Raw genomic sequence first — 23,414 nt, forward strand, 5'->3', positions numbered from 1 at the left:
TGGCACTTGGAGACATGGGTTAGCGGTGGCTTTGGCAGTGCTGGCAGACTGTGATCCATTCCTGCTCTCCACTAGATTTCCAACCATCATATTCCCACTGCCCCTAAATTTGCAAGTTAATCCCTGTTTTCTGATGCCGTGAAACTGCCCAGAGAAACTGAAACACCAATTCCTAACCTGTGAGCCTGCCTGAAAATGATCCCTGTGCTCTGCCTCAGAGCAGCTCTGCAATATTCAAACGTTAATTCAGCCTGCACTGTACAAACTCCCCTGGGAACAAACAGCAATCAGGATAATCCACTGTAGCTCCACCACTTCCTTGGTCTCTAACAGGTGCTGTCAAACAAACCCACTGAATAAATCAGCCCCATTGTAACCATGAGGAAGGATTTTATAACCATTTGCTGAGTGGGAGGAGTTTTTCTCTCTGTTTTTTTAACTGACAGTTAGATAAAAAATGCATTAATCAAGAGAGACATGAGATAGAGGCCTTGGAGGTGAGTTCCTGGTTATACTGAGGGCTCTTAGCCCTCCACTCAGAGGATTCTGGTGCTACCACAGCAAAGAGAACCAAGCTGTTTGGATCCAGTCCAGTTTTCATCATGGATGGACTGGGAGATACCAAAAATACTGAGGCTGCCTGTGTAATACTTCCACGCTGAACACTTTTGCATCAGTTACAGTTTTTTATCACACCTTGTTCTTCTGGCAGGAGACTCACGGGGACCTCCAGCAAGGGCATCTGCAGAGACGGAGCTGGTCCCCAGAAAGAAAACTTCTCTATACATCTCTAAATATCAGTATGTATTTTTCTGTTATGCTACTGCACTGTAATTGCAGCAAAATCCATCTTTGCTTTCTTAACATTTAAAAAAAATATTGTCCCTGGAAATTTCCTTCCCATTCTTCCTCCTTTTACTTCTAAAATGTTCAACAGAAAGCACTGTATTTCCTCCTATAAAGCTCCATGGTCTGGAAAACAGATCGAGAGAACGACACCTACTTAATATACATTTCTCCCCCAAAGCTTTGCAGTGAGATGAAGGAAGTGGAGGTGTCAGCTCCTTCTGAAGGAGAGCAGCACTGGGATTGTCTGCTGGCACCAGGCAGATGCACAGCCCTAGGAGATGAGCAGAGAGCAGCTCTGTAAACATTATTCATTCAGCTGAAATGTAAATCCTGCTCCTCTGAGGGAAATGGAGAGGCTGCTGCAGGATAAAGTGTGCAGGACCCCGGGGGCTTCACAATTCAGGAAGCAGAAGGTCAACAGAAGGAGGGTGTTTGAAGAGAACTCAAAAAGAGGAGAGTAACACAGACTGGCTGACAGGAAACGTCACCCCAGTGCCACCCCTTGGCATCTTTGGCCATTTTCAAGCCAGCAACAGATGTCAGATAGAAAGCGACTAATGGCAGCTCTGGGGATGGTGAGAAACTGGATGTGGGGGTGTGTGGAAATGCTGACAACTCAGTGAGATGCAAAGATACAAGTGCTGGACCATGTTTAAAAGCCTCCACTATGCCCCTTCCAAAATATGGGAAGCCCATATTTTGTTCTGTGAAGTGTCTGTTCTCTCTGTTCAGTACCAAGCCCTGTGTTTGCTGGCAAGGGCTGCGCAGAGCTCAGTTATAATGAATGAAATGAGCTGGGAGCAGTTGGGTATTTATAGGCTCAGGAGGATGGTGCTACAAAAATTCTGAAAGCTCTTCAAAGTAACACTGACAGTCCCTGCCAGCTTGTGGGGACATTTGGGAAAAGTCATGGCAGGAACAACAACCATAGAAGTATCCTGAGCTTTGTACCAAGCATCTCCCAGTTTGCAGAGAGTGAAAAATGAATTAAAACAATTAAGATAAGGAAAGACACGATGACATGCCCAAGATTTCTGTGGATATGGATGCACAAGCTGAGTTCTGCATGGTTTTCCATGGAAGAGCTCACTCATGAGACAACAATGTGATGATGAGTTTGCTTAAGGTAATTGAGTTGAATATTGCTGGATATATTGCCAGATGTTATAACAGTGGCTTATCATTAATGACACCGGATAGCTCTGAGGAAGCTGAATGCTTGCCAGATATATCCATGAGTCTCTTCCTGCTTCCTGGAGACCCACACTCCAAACAGGCTGCAGGACCTGGCAAACCAACCATTGCCATCATGGAGCTTCTGTAATTCCAAACCGGTTCCAATTCTGGTCGGTGTGGCCCTGGGGACCAAGGTACAAGGCCCATGGACCCGGCCCTGAATGAACCTGAACAGTGTTGGAGGCTCCACCAAGATAAGATTGTGGGCTGCACGCAGTCACATGTTTTGAGTTCCACGTTTTCCAGCTGCCGATCCCACTTCCCCTCGATCCAGACTCACAAGGGTTGGAATGAGATGATATTTAAGGTCCCTTCCAACCCAAATTATTCTCCTTCTTGGAGAATAATGGCATTTTCTGTATCCAGTATGAGACACGTCAGAAGCAAAAAACCCCAAATATATCCAAAAGGAGAGGCAAATTCTCATTTTTTTGCTCAATGCTGAACACTGGCTGGGCCAAAAAAACCCAGAGTGAAGTCTGAGATCAGTTTCCCCAAAGACAGGGAAGGAAGAGGGACAATTTACCTGGAGGGGCTCTCTTCAGTACCCAGCTTCCCCTAAGTAGTGAGTGTGGGGTTACAGTGCTGCAAGCAAAGCATGATGGAGAAAAAAGCAGAATATAGGAACTACTTACTACAGAGGAAAGGTCCATGTTTACCATCCTCCTGTCATCCAGGTCAACTGGCTGGAGTCCTGCGACGTTGAGCTGGACAGAGGAGGTTCTGTACACAAAGCTCAGCAGCCAATCCCCTCTAGAAGCAGAGAAAAGAGAGAATAAATCCTGTTGTCCAACCAATGCAATGAAGCCCTGGGTTCTTTCAAAAGCTTAGTGAGTCCAACTAATTTGGGTGAGGTTTCCCACTAGGAATTTGTAGCCCCACTGTGAAATCAGAGGGGACAGCTCTGACAGCTGGTTTTCACTTGCCCTGTCCCTACGGACTTCAAAGCCCAAGGAGACAAGTTACACTGGACTGAAACTTGACAAACTGGGCTCAAATCTGATCTTGCAGGAGTTGTATTCAGTGTAATTCATCTGACCTAAACAGAGTTACTCCTGAAGTGACAGAACAAGGTCACCCTTTGTATAAGGGAGAGACCACAGAAATCAGAATCAGCTGAGGTCTTACCAAGAACTATTTGTATATTTATTTCATACCTCAATCCTCACAGAAATACCCCATCTCTCTCAGCTCCCTCCTCTAGCTGCCCCTCATGCTTCCTGAATAACCCCAAATTCAGCATCTGAGGGAAAGGTAGAGAACCTGCATAGTGGAATATTTCCTGACAGTCTCCTTACCTGCTTCTTCCTAGGTGTGAGCAACAAGCTACAATTTCTACATCACTTTTCACTCAACACCCAAGATCTCAACTTACGAAATTACCACACACAGGGCTAGACACACACATACTGTTTTATTCCTTTTTTTGTGTGTTATAGGAAATGAATACACTGAGCTTTTTGCAGTGAAATCGATTTTTGTAGGATGCAGAGAAGAACAATGTTTGCTGGGTAAGCTCAGTTATTTGCAACAATTTCTATCATTTATGGCTTCTTGGAGGAACTCAGAGCACTCCCAGGGAGGCAGCAATTGCTTTTTCCTGATGCACATGAAGAAATACTGTAAGTGCTGTGCACATCCAACATCCCTAAGACCTCCTGAGATGCAAAAAGGACAAAGGCAATAATTTGCAGCCTAACTGACACATAGGATTGATAATTTGTTGTTTTGATCTTGAATATGTTTAATTAATTTATTTAATTCTTCTTTGTGAGTTAACATACCCTGTTAGAAGCACAGTAACACAATAGTTTCTCACCTCACAGGTATGTGTGTAGGCATCCATATGGATGTGTGCATGGAAAACACCAACAGCATTTTCACCTCTCCTTGACCCGAAGGCTCATGGCTTTATAAATGGTCTTCACTTGCAGGTATATGTTCTTTGCTAATCTTCTTGCCTGGTTCTTTCTCAGTTTATTTCCCCATGCTCTTAGTCTTCCCTGCTTCATTCCTTTGTTTTAATTTCCCCTTATCTGGTTGTGCTGGGAAGCAGTGTTCCTGTCTTCCGATATACAATCATTAGGTTATTAGTCATTAGTCATCAAGCTGTTGCTTGAATTTTTAATAGCTTTTCTGAGATCGCTTCAGCTGTCTGGGGTGTCTGAACCTCCCTCTTCCTACCCAACAGCTCCCACAACTCTGCACAGCAGTTAGTTGCCTGTGTGGTTTTAAAAGGCTGATATTTTTTTAAGTCTATCTTGGTATTCTTTCACATCCTAACTAAATTTTCTACAACTATTCCAGCTATTCTTCTTTTGTAAGTAAAACACCTTATTCATGTGGACTATCCTGACCAGAAACCTACTGTAGACATAAAAACCTTCAATTTGCTTGAGCTCCTTCCCTTCCATTGTGATTTTCACGTCTTGTTCCTCATAAGCAGCCCTAAGTATATTGCACCTTAAAGCTTTTATAGATTTTAATTCCCATTCTTTAAGCCAGTGAATTTAACAGCCTTATTTATAGTCCTTTACCTAAAGCTGAGATTTAAAGGGATTTTAGAATACATCAGATGATGCACACAAACACACTGACCCAGCTTTAGGTTGCCAGTGATAAAACACTGTCCCTGTAGGAACAGGACCTACCTGTGGAGCACCTCGGGCTTCCAGTGTCACAATCAGCCTTCAAGTGCCTCCTGAAGCCTCTTACCTGATCTGAGGGAGAGACTTCCAGAGAGACAAGGCTCTGCAGCTCCTGAATCAACATCCTCACCAGCTCAACAATTATTCACTTACAAAGTATTTAAAAGGGATAAATACGTAAAACCATTTCAAGGATAATGAAGTGGGGACTGAGCACACCTGCAGTAACCATTTATGATCCTGCCCGACACCACTTTGGTGAGAGCTTTCCAGTGCTTGGCTTCTCCTTCCACTGGAGCTCCCAGTAAAATGACGTCTTCAATGATCCCCTGGGAGTCTGTTAAGTGAAAGCAGAACAGCTCAGATTTAAAAGGTAGATCAGAAAATACTTTTACATGAAGGAAGGGTGTGTTCAGATGTGAAGTCCAGAAAAATCGTCCTTTCTGTAGTTTCAATTTGAAGGACAGAAAGAACGGAAAGGAGGATCATAAATAAAACTTTGCACAAATGCTAAATGTCTGAAGTTCAGCAGGAGTCAGTAAATGTGAAAAATAGAGATCCTGAGGCAGTGAAAAGGACCAGGCTGATGGTAGGAGGGAGAAGAGATGCTGTTCAAGCAGCAAACATCTGGAAAAGTTTGGAAACCTCGGGAAAGTTCTTTTTGCAGACCCACTGATCTGAGTTTGCACAGAGCTTTGAAACAGGTGACATCCCACAGAGTGATCATGTTATCATACATGAAGGATGATAAACCTTTCCCACAACCAGTCCTTAGAGCTGAGTCCATGAAAAACATGACATGCACATGTAAGAGAAAATTCCAAATTCTTAATATTGATTACGAAGTAGCAAAAATGGAGGCATTTGCCAATACAAGTGATGATTTAGTAAACTGTTTCAATTTCCTTGTGCTGTAACCTGAATGCCCAGGGCAGAATTTGGTGAACAGCAATGTTGACTTTTAAGCATAATAAATCTTCCTCACTTATCAGAGAGCAGCAGCCAGGCAATTCCAGAAGAAATAATGATGGAATGAGAAATATTGGGCAGTTCTGCTACTTTCCTAAACTCCTGGACAATATATCAGTGCCTTTCATAAATCTTTGTGAAGAGAGATGAAGCTCCTGATGTCACAGCAGCTAAATGGAAGACTCATGGGCATAATATTCCAAATTCATACTCTGCACCTGTGGGAGGCCAGGCCCTAGAAGACCTGAGCTAAACCAAATGTTTGAGAGAGAGGCACTGCCTGGCTGGACTTTTAAAATGAAAATCACTTGGTTTCCTTTCCCTGAGAGTAGTAAAGGACTGGAGCTCCCTGCAGCACCTGCTCCTTCTGCACAGTGTAAATCCCGGTGCCTGACAGCAAAATCCAAACGAGTTCTCCTGGAATTAGTCCTTATTGCAAAGGAAATTTTGCACCGATGGAAAAGAGCAAAGAGCAATTCAATTTTGTTAGTGTAATCTGTGGGAGCAATAAAGTCCTGTTCCCGTAATCATGGGCAATCAAAAGGAAACCCAGAGCCTTCCTAACGGGAAGCTTGTTCCAAACAAGGTACTAAATTCTACGGCCACAAAGTGAGCCAACTGAATAAACAAACAGCTAATTCATCAGGATCCTGAATATTTGGGGAAGGTATTGGAAGCTTTTGTTTCTCCAGTCCTTTGTACAGCTTATTTCTTGCTCAGAACAAAAAATATTTAGGTTTCGCTGCAAAATACTCATTTTATTTGAATATTGACAGAAGAGGAGAGAAACCTGGGAACAGATCACTGGCCTGCAAAGCTGCTGAGGCTCGAGATAAATTAAATGTATTTCACAGTTTGCAAATCTTTTAGATGATGCAGAACAATAAAGTCTGCATAAGCAGAGAAAAACCCCTAATTCATTAACCATTTAGCATTATAGAGAGTCACTATTTAATATGGAGCTTTATATAGAAAAATGTGCAATAAAGTCCAAAAAGGTGGGAGCAGAGCGAGAATGATGGGCCAAAATTAAATCCTGATTAAGGTGTTTTTTCCGGAAAAAGTGTGGAAGGAAGAAGCTGAACCAGAGGCCTGGTGGGCTTTGCTGTGCCATAGGGATACAACTCACTGGGAAAGGGAAAGCACTTCACTGTGTTAGTCCTGACTGAAAGGAGATCAGGGCTGGAATTCAACCTGTTACAGATGCAGAGCCAGGTCAGTGTTCCAGGGCAGAGTCTGTCAGCAGCATTCCCGACACCTGACCACAGCAGGGATCACAGCCCAGCCGGATAGTGGTCACAGGAGCTGCGATCAGTACCAGATAAATCCCCAGTGTGTGACACCTCATCCCTGTCACACACGGTTGGGTTTCAAGCTTCAGGGTCTGGTGGTAACAGCCATTATCAGTTTGCGTTAGTTTGCTAATTGCTAATTATTGAAATACATGGGAATCATGACAAAGAAATCAGGGCAGGGATCTTCCCACACAGTAACGTGACTCTCATGGCTCATTTACTCCATCTTCTGCTACAATGTCATTTTTTGGAAACCTGCTGAGCTCTGGCTCCCAAAGTCACCTGTGATGAAGTATCCCAAAGGTTATTCCACTGCTTTGCAGAGAAGCATTTGAACAGAATTTGAGTTCCTGCCATAGTGTTTCACTGGCTAATCCATCATTAGCTATTTGTCCTCAGAAATGCCACTGCCATCTGGATGCAAAGCCCTGCATGATGAGGCCATGTGTTTGTGTGAGACATCCAAGGCCAAACCCAAATCAGTCTCAGCTGTCCCAGGTCCCAGCTCCATTCCTTCTGTGGCTTCTCTGGAATGTGTCTTGAGGAAGGCCTTGGCAATCTGTACTTAACATGCTGCTTTTCATCTCACAAACAGCTCAGCTTTTGGAATTCAATTACGGAACTGAAAAATCAGAGTAGGGTGGGAGCTGCTCTGATACATCACTATGATGCTCCGACTTCTTTGGAGTGGCAGCCAGCCTTCCAACCCCTAAGGATTTCCTCCCATGGATTACTTAGCAATAGGCTATTATATTCCAGACTTAAATAAAAACCTGAAAATATCCCAGCCTCTGGCATTCTCAGGACACAAAAAAGTGTAGATCTAGGGCCAGATTAGGATCTGGGTGCTGGCTCCGGTGTAACTCCACTAGGATCATTCTGGATTTGATTAGATTTATTTTGAGAATAGAATTCCTGTATCTGAGGACTTCAATCCTAAACCAGAAGTGAAGTTCTGGTACAAAGCTGTCGGTGCTGACCTCTCCATCCTCACCTGACTCTGTTCCCACTTTTTAGACTTCACTGCACATTTTCCTCTATAAAGCTCCTTATTTACTAGTAATTATCTGTGAGGATAAATGGTTAATGAGTTAAATTGCTACGTGGGGGGAAGACAGGCACACGCTCACTGCTGACTCAAGCCCAAGATACAATTTCCATCAACTGATCATAATGATTTTATTCTCTTTTTCTCTAAATTAAAAATAGAATCTATTAATAAACAGAACCACAATGGGTAATAAATTGACAGATGGTTTTATACTTGACTTTGTGGAAAAATTACCATGAAAATAGCAGATGACAGAGGCATTTCAGTGACTTAAATGGAAGGGAGGACTCAGAGAATCAGATAAAGAGCTGCAGAGAGATCCTAAGAAAGGCAAAGCATCCTCTGCCGAGATCACAGCAGTATGTGGGCAGCTCCAGGCTGATCCAAATGTCCAGTTGTTGTTTATCAGGCCAGACTGACCACTGGAGCACCTCAAATGAAGGCAGAGGATTTAATCCGCTGAACTGGGGGAAATGACAACAGAATTTGGCTCCAAAGGCATTTCAAAACCATTTTTTAAAGATTTTTGTCCTATCCTAAAAGAGCCAAGCTCTCTTCCAGAAAAACTCTCCCTCTTGGAAGAAAAACTTCTCTATCAGCAGTAAGAAAAATAAAGGAGAAAAAGGTTATAAGGTGAATTTTACCTTTCTCTTGAGCCATTTCCTGCAGGCAGAAGTAAATGACTCTTGCACCCAGACTGAAGCCAATCAGTGTGACAGGTCTCTTCCCCTGAGAAAGAAGAAAAGGAGAGAAATCCATCAAATTCTGCTCTAGATCTGGAAAGAGAGACTGGTCTTGAGGTCCCTGAGAACCTGAGACACAGAGCACCGACTTGTCCATCATCTTTGAAACATCTAAGCAATTTGGTTGGTTTCAAAGGGATTATGTCCAGTTCAATATGGAGGATTTTGCATATCTGAGTATTTTGTATGTTTTGATCTTCAGAAAATCAATTGAAAGAATCTAATGATTAGAACTTACAACAAAGCAGCTCTTTCAAGCAGAACCAAACCAGATGCTGTCATTGGTTTGAAATTTCCAAACGAAAACCTAACTCAAGGAGCAAAATTTTCCTAAAAATGTTTTAATAAACAGAAGAAGCAGCTGTAATACAAAAAAATATCGACCACTTCCAGATTTCAGACTGAGTGACAGCAGCACCACGTGATGGTTATAAAAAATGATGTGAGTTTTAAGCTTTAAGCTTTTATTTTGAATAGCCTAATAAGATTTTCTGTAAGATCAAAGGAGTCTAATCTTAACATAAATGAGAAATGGTCGTTGTAATATCCAGGGAGCAGGTGTGCAATGGACACCTTACACATCATACTAACTAGTTTTATACTCTCCAGCTCGCTGGAATGTGTGTTTTCACAACAGCAAATGCTTAACATGCAGTAACAAATGCCCCTGAGCAAGACAAAGGGCAAAATAAAGTTTATTGGCTTTCCTGGGATATGATTTTTATGAGGAATCAAGTTTGTTTCTACTCTGCTGTTCCACATTGTTGTGACACAGAGCTCTGGCGCCACAGCTCCCTTCCAGTTCCTCTACATCAGTATGGATCAGTGTGAGATGAACATACAGCCAGCAAAAACCAGCGCTAGCCTGGAAAATGATGGCAGGTTTTTGGGGAGTAGAAATGTCTTTTTTCAAGCCTTTTCAGGGTGATTTAGTAGCTTCTGTTACTTCTTTCAGATACCACCTCATTCCACATCTCTGAAGCAAAGCTTACAGGGCATTGGCTGCCACACACTTTTCTCTCAGGTTGTTTTGCTGCTGCCTCTTAATGATCAATGAATATTTTTAACACTCTGTGTTCTCCCCTACTTTTCACCTATCCTTACTTCCTACTCTCCGATTTCCACCAGGGGAGTGGGCATAGCTGTGTTGTGACTCAGTCAAGCCACTAGTCATTTACGACTTGGATCTCTTCTTCCTCATTTAGAAAAGCTTTAGGTTAAATGGAACAAATCTCAGCAGGATTTCTCTGATTCACTTAGGACTTCCTCTTTTCTCCCAATACCAGATACCTTCCTGCAGCACTCTTTAAGTTTTTTATTAATTTTTGTCTCCCTGGAACAATATCACTTGACAGTTAACTAGTGTGACTATGAAACTTCACCTCCATGGGCCAATTCCCTTCCAACCCTTATTCCTGGATAATTTCTGGACAATTACCTGCTGTCGACTGAGCATGATATGTGCAAGGTGTTTGCCTACTTCAGCAGACCGGTGCAGACACACTCCCCAGGGGTTGTCAATGACACTGGCAACAGTCAGGAGCGAAGTTGGCCACGTCAAGGCCGTCACAATCCCTGCAACACACAGAGGTTTCTTAGAAAACATCAAAAGCAAGACAGTTCACTGAAGTTAAAAGCTGAGCCTAGGAGCTTTTCTCATTTCCAGTTCTTCTTTTCAAGAGCTGAGCTGAGAAATGCTTTGCTGGACTGAAGATAAGGAAGAATCTTATGTTCTGATACAGACGCTGTGAGTGAGTGCAACCTGCGTGTTGGGGAGGCTTATGTACAGCAGTAAAGTGGTCTAATAACATAGAGAAGTGAACAGTCTCACATGAAGGAAGGTGTTTTCAGCTGTAATTTCAACAAAATGAGTCACTGATGTGGTGGCTCAGCAATCCAGGAAAGCACAGCTAAATTACAGGTGTGGTACAGGAGGTTCTCAGGTCACTCCTGCAGGGTGGTGCCAACACTGCCTCCTCCAAAATATTCCTTCTTTAGAAAAGCTCCTCTAACAGGAGAACTGCACAAGAGCCACTCAAGCAGATCTGGTATGATTTAAGTTCTTACCTGACAAGACAGTGAATTTTAGGGCTTCTTGAGCCATCATGTTCACAAAACCATTCAGCAGGGAATCCAAGGCATTGCCAAGCTCCATCAAGTACTTGGATTCCCAGGCCAGGCAGTACTGCTCACTCGACTGCAACATGCTGCTCCATGGTGCTGTGAAGCTCCCTGGGAAAGGTTGCAAAGATGGAATTCATGTTTAGATCGAACACAAGAACAGCTGACTCCTGGCAAGAGGAGCCCAGCAGAGAATCAGGACAAAACCTGCAGGACATTGGAATATTCTGGCAATGTTATTAATGGCACATCAACACTGAAGGGCAGAGCAGAACTGTCATCTTACTTAGCTAAAACCCTTCCCACACTGTTCCTTCCCCAAATGATACAGGGTAGGTTGAGGTAGCTGCTGATCGAAGTGGAACAAGAGCCCCACAATGGGCTGTGAGATTTGGAAACACACAGATGGGCAGCTACTTGCAGCTCCAAAATCACAAGGTGGAAAATTCCATAAAATTCCTGTCCTCAGTCCCTCTGTTTAAAGGAGTATGTTCATAGACAGACACTGCTGCAAAGAGGAAAAAGGATGACAGTTTAGTTTTCCCCTTTAAAACATTCTAGCAGATTGCTAGTTATGGAAGAAGAATGTGTGTCATCCGTAACTCCCTTTTAAGGGCAAACAGATACAAAAAGGTTCCTGGAGGTACACACTTGCCTCTCTAACAGTGCCTGGGAGCCCTCCAGCCCCGAGGATTTGGACCCCTGGCAAGCAGACAACAAGAGAAGCCAAAACACAGCACTGTTAGTGAAAATAACCTCCCTATGACAGCAAAGCTGCACCCTGACAAGTGACAGGGCAGAGACATCCTGCTGCATTAATGATACTCAGTTTAATTATGATGCTTCTCAATAAATTGGCAGCTGTTCGGTCAGGTTGCTGAACACATTGGCAGACAGGTGACATATTTTTTATGACAACCTATACTGGAAAATAAAACACTACAGACCTTTCAAGGTCGCTGCCTGGAAGTCACCTTTGAGTGCTGTGCTTAACAGGATTTACTTGGCAAAACTTTCTTGCCAATAAACCTCATTAGTTGCCTGATACAGAGACAAAAACTACACTATTTTCTGTTAATTGCTGGAGGATAAACATAGGGTCTCAGAGACGCTTGGTCCTAGTGCTGGAAATCTTCTCCCAAACAGACCTTTCCTAGCAAACCATGCAACAGTTATTAACAGAAACAATCCTATCACTACCAACTCCCTGCCCTCTCTCTTTCCTCCGTTTCCCTGGATTGCAGATTGGGTTACAAAGTCTTACGGTGAAAATTGATGTGGTTTAGTTACCAGGTCATGGAAATGTGGGGTAGACGTGGTGCTTTGTGGGCACAAACATAGCCTGGACTGGGACACAGTCCCATCTTTCCAGGTTCCTCTCAGTTTCCTCACCATATTCTTACCATATTTGCCAGCACACAGCCATCCAGTAATTGCTATGGTGATATGAAGCTGCTTCCCTTCAGTAAGGGGGAGGAATTCAAACTCTTCTATGGCTCCCACACGTTTCTTCATCTTGTATCCTACACACAGCCAGGCAGAAACACACGGCTCAGAAATGGCACAGCGAGGGCACACTCTGCTAACAGCAGAAGTTCCTAAGAAATTAACTGGGTAATTTGGAGAGGGTATTTTTCCTTTCCAAAACCTCCAGCCAGTTCATGCATTACTTCAAGCTCGGTAAGGAGCCAACGTGATCCTTCTGAGCTTGTGTGATCTGAAGGAATCCAGCAGGAGGGTTTTTCTGCTGTAACAGCTGCTGGTGTCCATGGTAGCATCTTTCTAAACCAAAGCAACAAGCCTTAATTTCTTTCATTAACCACACACAAAATATTCTTTCCCTATTTGCTCACCAGGGGCCACAGAGTACCTTAATCAGCACTGAAATAAAAATTTCCCAGTTAAGACAACACCTGAAATCACTTCCCTTGCTCTGCAGAGCTCAGTGAAGTCATTAACTGTGCGTTATCAGACATGATCCTGTGCCTTAGTGGCTAAGAACTATGTGGTCACTCTTACCAGTAAGACCAGCTCCTGCTGCTCCAAAAAGGGATGCCATGACAGCAATCCCAGCAGTCGATCCCAAAGCAGCTGCTCCAGCACTCCCAATGATTGTGGCAGCTCCTGCAGCAACCAGAGGGGTAGCCAGACCCCCTGTCAAACCTGAGGATGAAACAAGGGATGTCACCAAACTATTATCCCGTACAAAACCCAGGCAAGCAGTTCCCTGTGCTAGGTGGGTGCTGCTAACGCTACTGGAAGAGCACAAACAATGGGCTTTTTGCATCCCCAATAAAGGGGCTTTGTGAGACTCTCCCCAGGCCCTGAATCTCTGCCCAAATTCTTTGACTTAAGTAAAAATGAAGAACAATTTCAAAGGCAAAAGAAGACTGTGTAGTACCCCGGGGTAAGCTGCGCCCTATTTTCTCGGGAAACACTGATCTAATCACTTTTGATTTGGGAGTTGAAGATCTGATCCTCTTATAACAGGAGAGCAAAAGAGGAGAAAACATTTTTAAGGGTGACCACCTCAGTTTAATATTTCCCCCAGCCAGTGAAGCTACACTGGAATAATTTTTCCAGCTAATTCTTTCAGTTTTATTTTCAAGTGGCTGAAAATACTTTTCTTGGATTCAGACCTGCCCTGTCCCTTGTGCTGTGTTCCCAGCCTCACCTATCACTGTTCCACCACCAACGGCTGCCAGACCGATCAGCAGGTACCTCTTCAGCTTTTTCCTTCTTTCCTTCTTTTTTCTTGAGACTTCTGTGGTTCTGTGGAGAGATTAGAAGCACAAAAACTGAGGGAAAAGCCTGATGGATAATTTTGCATCAGAATCTGCTTTTATTCTCCTCAGTGTGATTTCCCTCCTGGGAACAGTAAAAAGGAACATGCAGGTGTGGGGAGTGTGACAACACACTGAGATTTATGAGCATGGATTTAGAAATTTAAATTGAATTGATTAAATGGACCATAGGTTTAAACTGAAACAATTTAATTGCTGACAAAAGCCAACAGATGTTACTTACTTGGAAAACCCTTCCTAATAGGGCTGAAGCTTGTAAAAAAAAAAGAAACAAAAAGTCAAAAGCATTTCATTAACTATACACTGCCTACATGTCCTAAAAAACCACAGGAAAGCTAAGGAGAAACAGGGAAAAGTGTTTGAAACAAAAGGGAATAGAGGTAATTTGTGCTAACAGAGATGCAATAAACTATTTTCCAACAACAGTGTTTATATCGAGCTGCTTTCTAATTGCACATGGCAATATAATAATATAATAGGAATTAAACACAGTCATTAGTTCATTTGTCTGTGTGTATTTAAGCTATATTTTAATGAGCCTATAAGAAGGAGGTAAATAAACCTAAAAGGAACAAATATCACTTATTAGCCACTACTTTTGACTTCTCTCCACTGTCTTTGCTTTCTCTCTTATGAGAAATGTTTCAACTTCAGAGGAAAGCGGGAGAAACAGAGGATACTGGAATAAGTTGTTTGCAGAGGAAGGTTCCTTCTAGTGGTTAATCCAGGCCTTGAAATGTGAAAATTTATCTTGCTTCCAAAATTGGATATTTTCCCTGTTAATCCCAGCCTAATTGTGGATTTTCATTATCCATATAATTGCCTAATCCTTCCTGGAACCCCGTAAGCACACTGTTATTTTGATAAAGACAATTTTACATGAGTCCCAAACAATATGTGGCTTTGTGAAACACAGCAGGAGGGGAATGGAGCTCAGTGGGTGAAATCCCTGAGTCACTGGAGTCGCTGGCAGAACTCCCACGGATTTCCATGGCACGGAGACTTTTTCTCCACAGAGATCCTCAAAAAAACCATTGTGTGTTACCTTCCACAGCTGCAAACGCAGTGTCTGCAGAGCACAACCTCTCCAGCAATTTCTGTATGACCATGGTGGACAAAATGTTGTTTGGCCTTCAGAGAATTGCGGAATCATTTAGTTTGGAAAAGCCCTCCCTGTCCATCGAGTCCACCCTGTGCCCCATCCCCACCTTGTCACCCAGTCCAGAGCACTGAGTGCCACATCCAGTTGTTCCTTGGATACCTCCAGAGGTGGGGACTCCTCCACCTCCCTGGGCAGCCCCTTCCAATGCCTGACCACCCTTTCCAGGAAGAAATTCCTTCTGATGTCCAACCTGAACCTCCCCTGGAACAGCTTGAGGCCATTTCCTCTCATACTGTCAAATGCCCTACTCTGAGCCTCAGTCACCAATCTGAATGCCTGGCTTTGGATAAAACTGCTCCTGGAGTTGTTTACACGAGTGCTGCAGTTGCACTGCCCACACCTAAGCTGGCAATACCCAGCAATTTCTGTTCTACATGGGGTTCATCAGCTTTTACAGTCACTCTGCTGTGTCTCGGGCTGAAAATAATGATCGTCAGAGACCTGGAATATGTCTATCCTGGATTCAGTTATAATAATGAGCAGTTTGAGTTATGTGGGAAGAGAGACAGCAGCAGCTAAATCCTGCCTGGTGATGCAGTAAATGAAACTACTGTCAGGAGAAGTTTTACCTGTCACTGCTTCCCTTCTGGAGCTGCCAGAAATGTGTCTGACAGCTGCTTCCTAATGGCTTCTCCATCAGCATTATCACTGGATTACCAGACTGCTTTTATCCACTGTGGTAATTAACTGCCACTTCTGGTACTTCTCTACCCTCAGTGAGCTCAGATGTGCAGCTTCTTGCCTGAACCACAAATTATGTTCTGAGAGGTTGTTTAATGGTCATCTTGCAATAAGGAAAAGTGGCAGGAGTACACATTAACAAGCAACTGATCTGATGTTTTCCAGCTTCTTACAGAACTGCGTACAAAAGAAAGGTTCATACCTGCAGGTCAGAATGTGTTTGGTGCAAGTTACATGGATTTAAGTGGTTGGAGCATTGTTCTGTAGAGGGTTGTATATTTAATCTTGCAAGTTCCAGGCGTCAATCCAACACATCCACAGCAGCAAAGGCAGGAGCAAACTCTCCCATAAACAAATACCAGTAAAAACCCCTATGTAGGGGCTGCCAAACCCCTATTTGGTTGTTTCTGTTCCAGTGGATGGTCAAAACTGAAGCATCCCAAGCGCAGATTAGTATTCCCAGCCCCAAAAATCTGTGAGGTCATGGTGGTGACTGGTTTATATTCTGCTTCTTTTCCCCATTGACTTCTGATTTTAAACCAAACAAAGGGTCATCTATTCCCCACTAATCTCAGCCCTGGTTTAGCACTGCAGTAACGAACGTGTTCACACCACAGTCTTGGACTCCTCTTACTATAAAGATTTTTCTTTTTCCTCTCATCTAATATTTACTTCCATGGCTGTGATTTGGGCAAAGAACAAGACTGAAATACATGGTTTTCTCCACAGCAGACACACAGGAACCCCACTGGGCTGGTGGCAGAGTTTGAAAGCCACACTGTTCATATGGAACATAATTCTCTCCTCATTATGAGACACAGCTTAAAGGCCCAGGACTGAGTCTATTTTCACAAGCCACAGCAAAACAGCCCCCACTAATATCCTAACCCTTGCTCCTGCATGCCAAGTATTTAGCAGTCCATGATCCTTGAGATTATTTTGACTTTCCCTTTTTACGGTGTGCTATAAAGTTAAGCTTTATTTAAATACAGCTATACATAAAAGATACTCATCACATGCTGGATCCTACGGTAACATCTGAGGTGGACCATGTCACGGGTGTCGATTAAAGCCTTCATTAGCACAGGTTAACCTCATAACCCTTTTGCTGACTTGACAGATAGGAATATTTCCCTGGAAAGTCCACTATGGACATTTTTACTGCCTTAGATATTGCTAAACTGTCACACAATTCCTGCCTGATAAGCAGAACATAAAGATGCTACATTTCTTACATATATCAACTTTTCAGCTGTGTCATATCTAAGAAGCGGTGATTAAGAGAATTAATCTTATATCAATAACACAGAATTAGGATTTGGGTCCGTACATATCTGAAGATACAGACTGTTGTCCTCAGAAATCTCCCTTCAGTAGGAGTTATCCAGTTGTGTCTTAAACGGGCACAGAAATGGACAGATCCACAGCAAATGAGCAGCTGAGGATCTAATCCTGATATTTATAGGAACTTCATTCTGCAAGGGGCAGTCCTCTCTGCAGGATATTGGGCAAGAGATAAGAGACACAAGATCTTTGTGATGGATTTAAGCAAAATCTACCATGTCTGAAAGGCAACTGGAACAAGGAAAGGAGTCAGTTCAGTATGGAGCAGCTTTTACCACCTCGCAAGGCTGGATCTCAGCTGATTTTAAGAATGGTGAGCTTTCCTGCTTCTCAGTGCTGTGAGGGGGCTGTAACCCTAATCAAGCCATAAAGGATTACAGTAAGAGCCATAGGGGGAATAATCAGACACTGGACTTAGGCACAAGTAATTACTGCTAAGCTTTTGAGCACTGGCAGCATTTTTTGATCCCACAGTCAACCCAAATGTTCTTACTCTGACTCTTCCTCTTTTTGTTCCTTCAGGTTCTCAAGCAGAGATTCCTCCAGGACTTCCAGCTCCTCCAAGGGGATTCTCAGCAGCAGGCTGATGTGGCATATCAATACCCTGGCTCGAGCATCGTAGTACCCTTGAACAGAGGGAAGCCCAGGAAATCAGTCAGTCTGATCACACCAGATTAAACGGTGAGCAGAGCACTCAGCTGGGCTGGAGGAACATGTCACAGACAAGCTTGGCTTTTTCTCCCAGGTGCTTTTCTTTTTCCATGTATTGAAATGTGAGAAGAGAGCAATAAATGGAAAATCCTTCTTCCCTGAGAATAGAGACACCACATCAGGTAATGCCTCTATGGCAGGAAAAGGATCTCAAATCCTTCTGTCTCCATCCTCTGTGACAGAGGCCTTTTGGCTCTGGAAAAGGTGCATCTTCTCAACAGAGAAATGCTGCAGCACAACCAGTGCTAACTGGAAATATCAAACATATCCATATGGGTAACTGGACACAGCACACCCTGACTGCACCAATGCAAGAGGTAGCATTTTGTAAAAATGCACCTCCACGTAAAAGCTTTATATTCAATTCATCTTGTTGACAACTTACTCTGGAGTGTAAAACTACACACCAGCTCCCCCAGCAGCACTACTGACAATTGCTTGCTTTTTTACTCCCTGTTGCAAATGGCGGAGTGGACATTGAACTCAGACAACACCAGAGAGCAGAACTTATTACTTCTGGGCTTGTAGGCAGGTGTTCTTCAAGAAAAGACATGTTAAATGTAGTAGATTTTATATTATTTGTGCCAATTCTTGCTATTTTAATGTGCTTCTCTCAGCAGCACCTTCTGCTTCCTGATGTTTGGCTTTTGTAGAGGGTTCTTGGTGCACTCTGGGATGAAAAACACAAGACCCAGCTACAAAGGATGTTTGTGATACCCACTGCACGTAGATCAAATATGGCATTGGGCAATCTATTAAGTTTGTTTATTTATTATCATCATTACCAAGATACCAAACTCATTCAGTAGCCTTTAATGACACCACTCGTTAGATTTATGCTTAGTTGAGAAATAAGGATTGGATTTATCTTCATTCCTTCACAATATTTGCCACGTCCTGCAAGTCCAAGCAGGTGTTTTAACAAGTCCCTTTCTTGTTTCCTGGCTGCTAAAACACTACTGAGCTCCTTCAGAGGCACTAAGTCAGTGAGGCTTGGAGATATATTTCTTTTAAATTCCAGCTCAGCAAAATAAGAAGTTTTGCAATAACTGATTTGCCAATTTTCCATTAAAAATAAAGCAAGAAAGAACAAAACCTGTTTTGTTCTATTTCACTGTTCTGCAGTGCAACAGGCAGATCAGTTTTTTCTTGTGAGAACATGTTAAAACACAGAGATTTAAAAAATGCAAGCAGTGATAGAAACCAGGCTTCTTTTAGAAATGAACATTTTGTTCAGTGGGCAGTCTTTATTTCATTAATTTTATCAGACCAATCCATGTTATGGATTGCAAACCAGAAAATTGTTTTATGTGTAATATAAAATATGAGTAAAATCCCATTTATTTATAATGGATTTCACAGGACACTCTGGAATTTATACCCTGAATTTTTTTTTTTCATTTTAGGCAACAAGCAGAAAATTTGTTAGGCTGAGATTTTCATAACTGCTTTACTGCCTTCCTAAAGGAAGAGGTCACCTGCTTCCCTGGAACCACTGGAGAAAAAGCACCTCACTCACCATTACTTTACATCTGTTTGCATGTGAAGGTAAGGAGGTGAATAGTTGTTCACTTTTCAATGGGTATTACTAACCATTCCTAATAGTTGTTTTTCCTGAGGAGGATGCAGGGAAGGAGTGTGCTGCTTTTGTCAGAGAGGAAGCTGAGATGGAATAGGGTGGCACCATGAGCTTTTCGAGCTTTTTAAAGTGTCAGATATAAACTCATCTATAATAATGGCCAGTCTTCGCGAGCGAAGATTTGGGAAAGGTCATTAACCCTTCGAGCCTGCGCAGTGGATTTTTTAGGTGAGACACAGCGTGCGCTGAACTGAGCCCACCCTTTAATCCTGAGGTTCATCTGCCGGGGCCAAGCAAGCTTGGACAGTGGCAGTGAGGTCCCCAGGACGTAGGTTTGTTTAGAGTGACCTTCTCTTAGATGGATTGCCTTACAAGGCTGACGAGCTCCATCTGCCCGGGGGGCCGGGAATCGAACCCGGGTCGCAGCGGTGAGAGTCATGCACCCTAACCACTAGACCACCAGAGGCCCCAAACTCATCTATAGTATCTTTACAAAGAACAAATGCTAAGTTAAACTTACCATCTCGAAGAGAGAAAGATAAAAGGTCCTAAAAATAAATTAAAAAAAAATTTTCAAGTTAAAACTGATGATGAAGGCCTGGAGGGATCAAAATAGAGGCATGAAAACCCATCGGACTGATTTAATTACTGAAGCATCTCAGTTCATAAACGTGGGAAGCCAGAAAGTTACAATTCAGTGAGGTAGCACAGAGCAAAACCAGTATAAAATTCTCCAAAGGCCAGTACAAAGAGCTGGACAGAAGTAGACAATGCTTGGTATAGCTGAAACATTCCATACTTTTGTTATTAATTATCCTGATCTTACACCAGACTTCCAAGTTTAGAGAAACAGGGCTCTAATCCTCCCTCCCCAATGCCTTCTGCTCCCTGTACACTCAAATATACTCACATTTTCAACATGAGTAACAGGTTTGAATGTTCCTCTAATGGACCATTGGCCCCTATTTTCTTCGGCATTCTGGGAATTCATAGCTCTAGGCTGTAAGGCTGAACCAGCATAAAGTTCTTTTGGATTAAGTGCCCACATAGAAAACTCAAAATTTATGGCCCTCTGTCAAGATGGAGGGATTTGACTTCTGTGTTGGCTCTTCAGCATAAAAATACAGAAAAATCAATTCAATGCATAGTTTCTGTGGATAAATCCATGAAAAAGAGGGAAGTGTTTTTACTACTGTGTTCTCTTCTTTTATTGCCACTGGAAAAATTTTAAGGTCTTCATGTGACTACACTAAGCACTAGCTCAGTGTAGCTGCTTCCCTCTCCTACACACAAATACAGCACAGCTGAATTTTACAGGGAATCCTTCAGCCCTCTAGGAATGCAAAAAAATTCAGCCAAAGATGTAGGAGGCTGCCAAAGAGTTTATGATTATTAGTCCCCTAAGCTCCTAAATACAATTTACATCATAAAACCATCTCTAATCTGAAAGTTCTACACATGAGAAATGTAGAATGGAGAACAAACTATCCTTAATCAAGTAGAGGGACAAACTGGACTGTTCCCCAGGACAGTTGGTGGGATTTGTAGGCAATAAACTCTCCCTGATTGAGGCACAGGGAGCTGTGGCTGTGACTCAGGTTCCAGTATCATCTGTGGCACTTCATATCAAACAAACTCAAATAAATCTGGTCTAAGCATATACACACGTGCATTTCAAAAGGTCAAGAGTGCACCCTGGTAATCAGGTGACAAACTGGAACTACTGTTTTTATGGCATCTGTGCCAATTGGCTTCTCAAATTCTCCACTTTAGGCTTTGCACGTACTGCACATGTAGGTAGCTGGAATCCAACCAGAATTGATTAGATTAGTTCACAAGTAGTTTGTTTTCCTCCTCTAAGCAGCAGTTATTATAATTCAGTCTTATTTTGAAGTTGGTGTTTTGAATCTCCCTGCAAACTCCATGCACAAGACAACACCCACACGATTGAGAAGCCTCTCAAAGAAAGGGAAGCACCCTTTATTCAGTCCTTGTCAGCTTCTTCTGAGTTGCTGCAAGTTCAAGACCCATTTCCTCAACAACAGAGAGCACCGGATCCACATCACAGTGGATGTGTGTGGAAAACCACAGAAAATGGGCATTCTAAGTATGTTCAGAGCAAAAAAAACCATTTATAACAAGAATGTTCAATGTTTTAACACCTATCAATGCTTTTTCACCTCCCTTATTGCATTGTCTTCCCATACCACGCCCACAGCCTGTTATGTCTACCGTTCTTTAAGGATTGTTACCAACATCTGCCTGTGTTAGTCACCTGCAATGAAGACAAAAATAACAATCCATAGTCCTCAGATGTTCACTGAATCAAGGGTGAGCTCACCTCTATCTCCTGACTTCAGGATCATCCCTTCAGCTCCTTAGAGATGAAGGGCCTTCAAAAATGCAGCATTAGTGCCAACAGGGCTGAGCCACTGATCATGCCAAGCAATTAAAGCAGATACTTAATAAATAAACAGTAAATATTGCGTCAGCAGCAGCTGAATACAAACAAACACAAGCGCCATAAAGGAACAGATCAATAATTCATAAAGCTTTGTCCCATGGCTTGCGTATTTTCAGGTCAGAAGGAAAAAGCTGATCTCAGCTTTTTACCAATGTTTCTCACACACCAGTGTGTTTTTACAAAGACACACTTTTGCAGCCTTGCTCTACTTAAGTCTTTAAGTCTGTTTTTCCTCAGATAAAAGTCAATCCTCTTGTCCATGTAGATTACTGTGTAAGGTATGGATGTTGGGGCATTAGACTGATATTTGTTCCTCATCTTTTCTTTCAGCTGATCAAAGAACTGTTATCTATGGTTTCTGTGTTCCACTTGAATCCAGATGGTATCCCCAGTTTTCGCTCCTGCTGACCCAGAGGCACTTTTGTAAAAGCACATGGAGCCCTTATGCAACATAAGCTGTGAGCAAGCAAAAGCTAAATTTGACCTTTAACAAACTCAGCAGCCATGAAGGAAAACTTGTCTACATCTAGGGAATCCATCATGAAGCAGAGAGAATGAGAGAAACACACAAAGGCAGAAAGAACAACTGTAGGTGTATTGATTTTGAGCAAACAACATCAAAACAGGTGCTGTTATTTCAGAAGATCTGTCCTAAGTTATTAACTAAGCTTAGGATCTGTTGCTGTACTCATACTGTTATAGGACTTCGGGCACTGGAGCATTTGGACGTTTGGAGCAGATCTTCTTGTCATGGAAAGCACTGGGATAAATCAAACTCTTATTTTTTTTAGTATTAGAAAGGAGGCATTACTTTATTTCAGGGTGCATAGGGATAGCTCCACCTACATGCACACAACTTTGAAAACTTCTCACTTATTTATACATTTTTAGCAAAGAAATTAATGTTAACTGGTTCTCAATTACATAATTCTCCTCATTAACTAGTATTTGGTCTTCTATTGGTTATTATTTCTCACTTCTCATGCCAATTAGTCCACACTTTCAGTCTTTTTATTATCTTTTCCCAGATGGGGAGTTTCCAGCACATGATAAATTGTTTTTGTTAGTCTCTTCTTTATCTTCTGGTTACTTGGAGGGCCATAAATTTTGGATTCCAGGTGTCCAGTTTTCAGCTCCTCAGGCTTTGTTCACTGAGCATAACTTTAGTAGTTTAGCGTAACTTAAAGTTTTGGTGATTTTTCCAATCTCACTCTAACAACACGAGCTGTGAAAAAAACCCTAAGCTATGTGCTGGCTAAAGTTGGAAATTACACTGCTTATGAGTAATTAAAACAGTTAATTAAGAAGTTAATTAAAACCATTAATTAGAAAAATTAATTAGGAAAGTTATATAGTTTCCAACACTCTGAGGCATTTCATGGACTGACTAGGAAACAGGAAAGATGCCAAGGTAGTGGTAGCTGGTCATGGTGACCAAGAAAGTTCACTGCAATCATATCTTCCCTCACTCAGCCCTCTTCTCACATCCGTGGTTCTGTCGGGCCGTTGCTCATGGAGAGTGTGTGATAACTATTATCCAATCAATACCAGAGCACAGCACGCAGGGTGTCTGGCACAGGGTGACACAGCACAGGGTGCCAGGTGACAGTGTCCATGTCCTGTGTGGCACCAGCAGCAGCCTTGTGCCCTCCTCACCCTGCACAGCACAACGTGAGGCTGGATCAGGAGAGATCTTCCCCAGCAAGTGAACGCTGCCCAAATGCTTCACCTCTTTTATCTTTACATTAGCTTTTACA

At 42.6% G+C, this 23,414-nt stretch overlaps 1 protein-coding gene across 3 annotated transcripts in view; it reads right to left on the bottom strand.

Annotated features, from left to right (window-relative positions):
- Positions 1-23,414, bottom strand: part of TMCO4 (transmembrane and coiled-coil domains 4) — a 34,302-nt gene that overhangs the window by 6,253 nt on the left and 4,635 nt on the right. For all 3 annotated transcript variants that reach the window (XM_017833381.1, XM_017833382.1, XM_017833383.1), the window contains 10 exons: positions 19,714-19,741; positions 17,397-17,529; positions 13,587-13,684; positions 12,932-13,075; positions 12,316-12,435; positions 10,859-11,023; positions 10,230-10,366; positions 8,693-8,777; positions 4,953-5,070; positions 2,721-2,838 (listed from right to left, as the gene is read on the bottom strand). In XM_017833381.1, the coding sequence (XP_017688870.1) occupies positions 2,721-2,838; positions 4,953-5,070; positions 8,693-8,777; positions 10,230-10,366; positions 10,859-11,023; positions 12,316-12,435; positions 12,932-13,075; positions 13,587-13,684; positions 17,397-17,529; positions 19,714-19,741 (1,146 nt within the window). The remainder of the gene's footprint in view (positions 1-2,720; positions 2,839-4,952; positions 5,071-8,692; positions 8,778-10,229; positions 10,367-10,858; positions 11,024-12,315; positions 12,436-12,931; positions 13,076-13,586; positions 13,685-17,396; positions 17,530-19,713; positions 19,742-23,414) is intronic.

Source organism: Lepidothrix coronata, unplaced genomic scaffold (assembly GCF_001604755.1).
Source record: "Lepidothrix coronata isolate B3197 unplaced genomic scaffold, Lepidothrix_coronata-1.0 Scaffold214, whole genome shotgun sequence".
Lineage (NCBI taxonomy): Eukaryota > Metazoa > Chordata > Aves > Passeriformes > Pipridae > Lepidothrix > Lepidothrix coronata.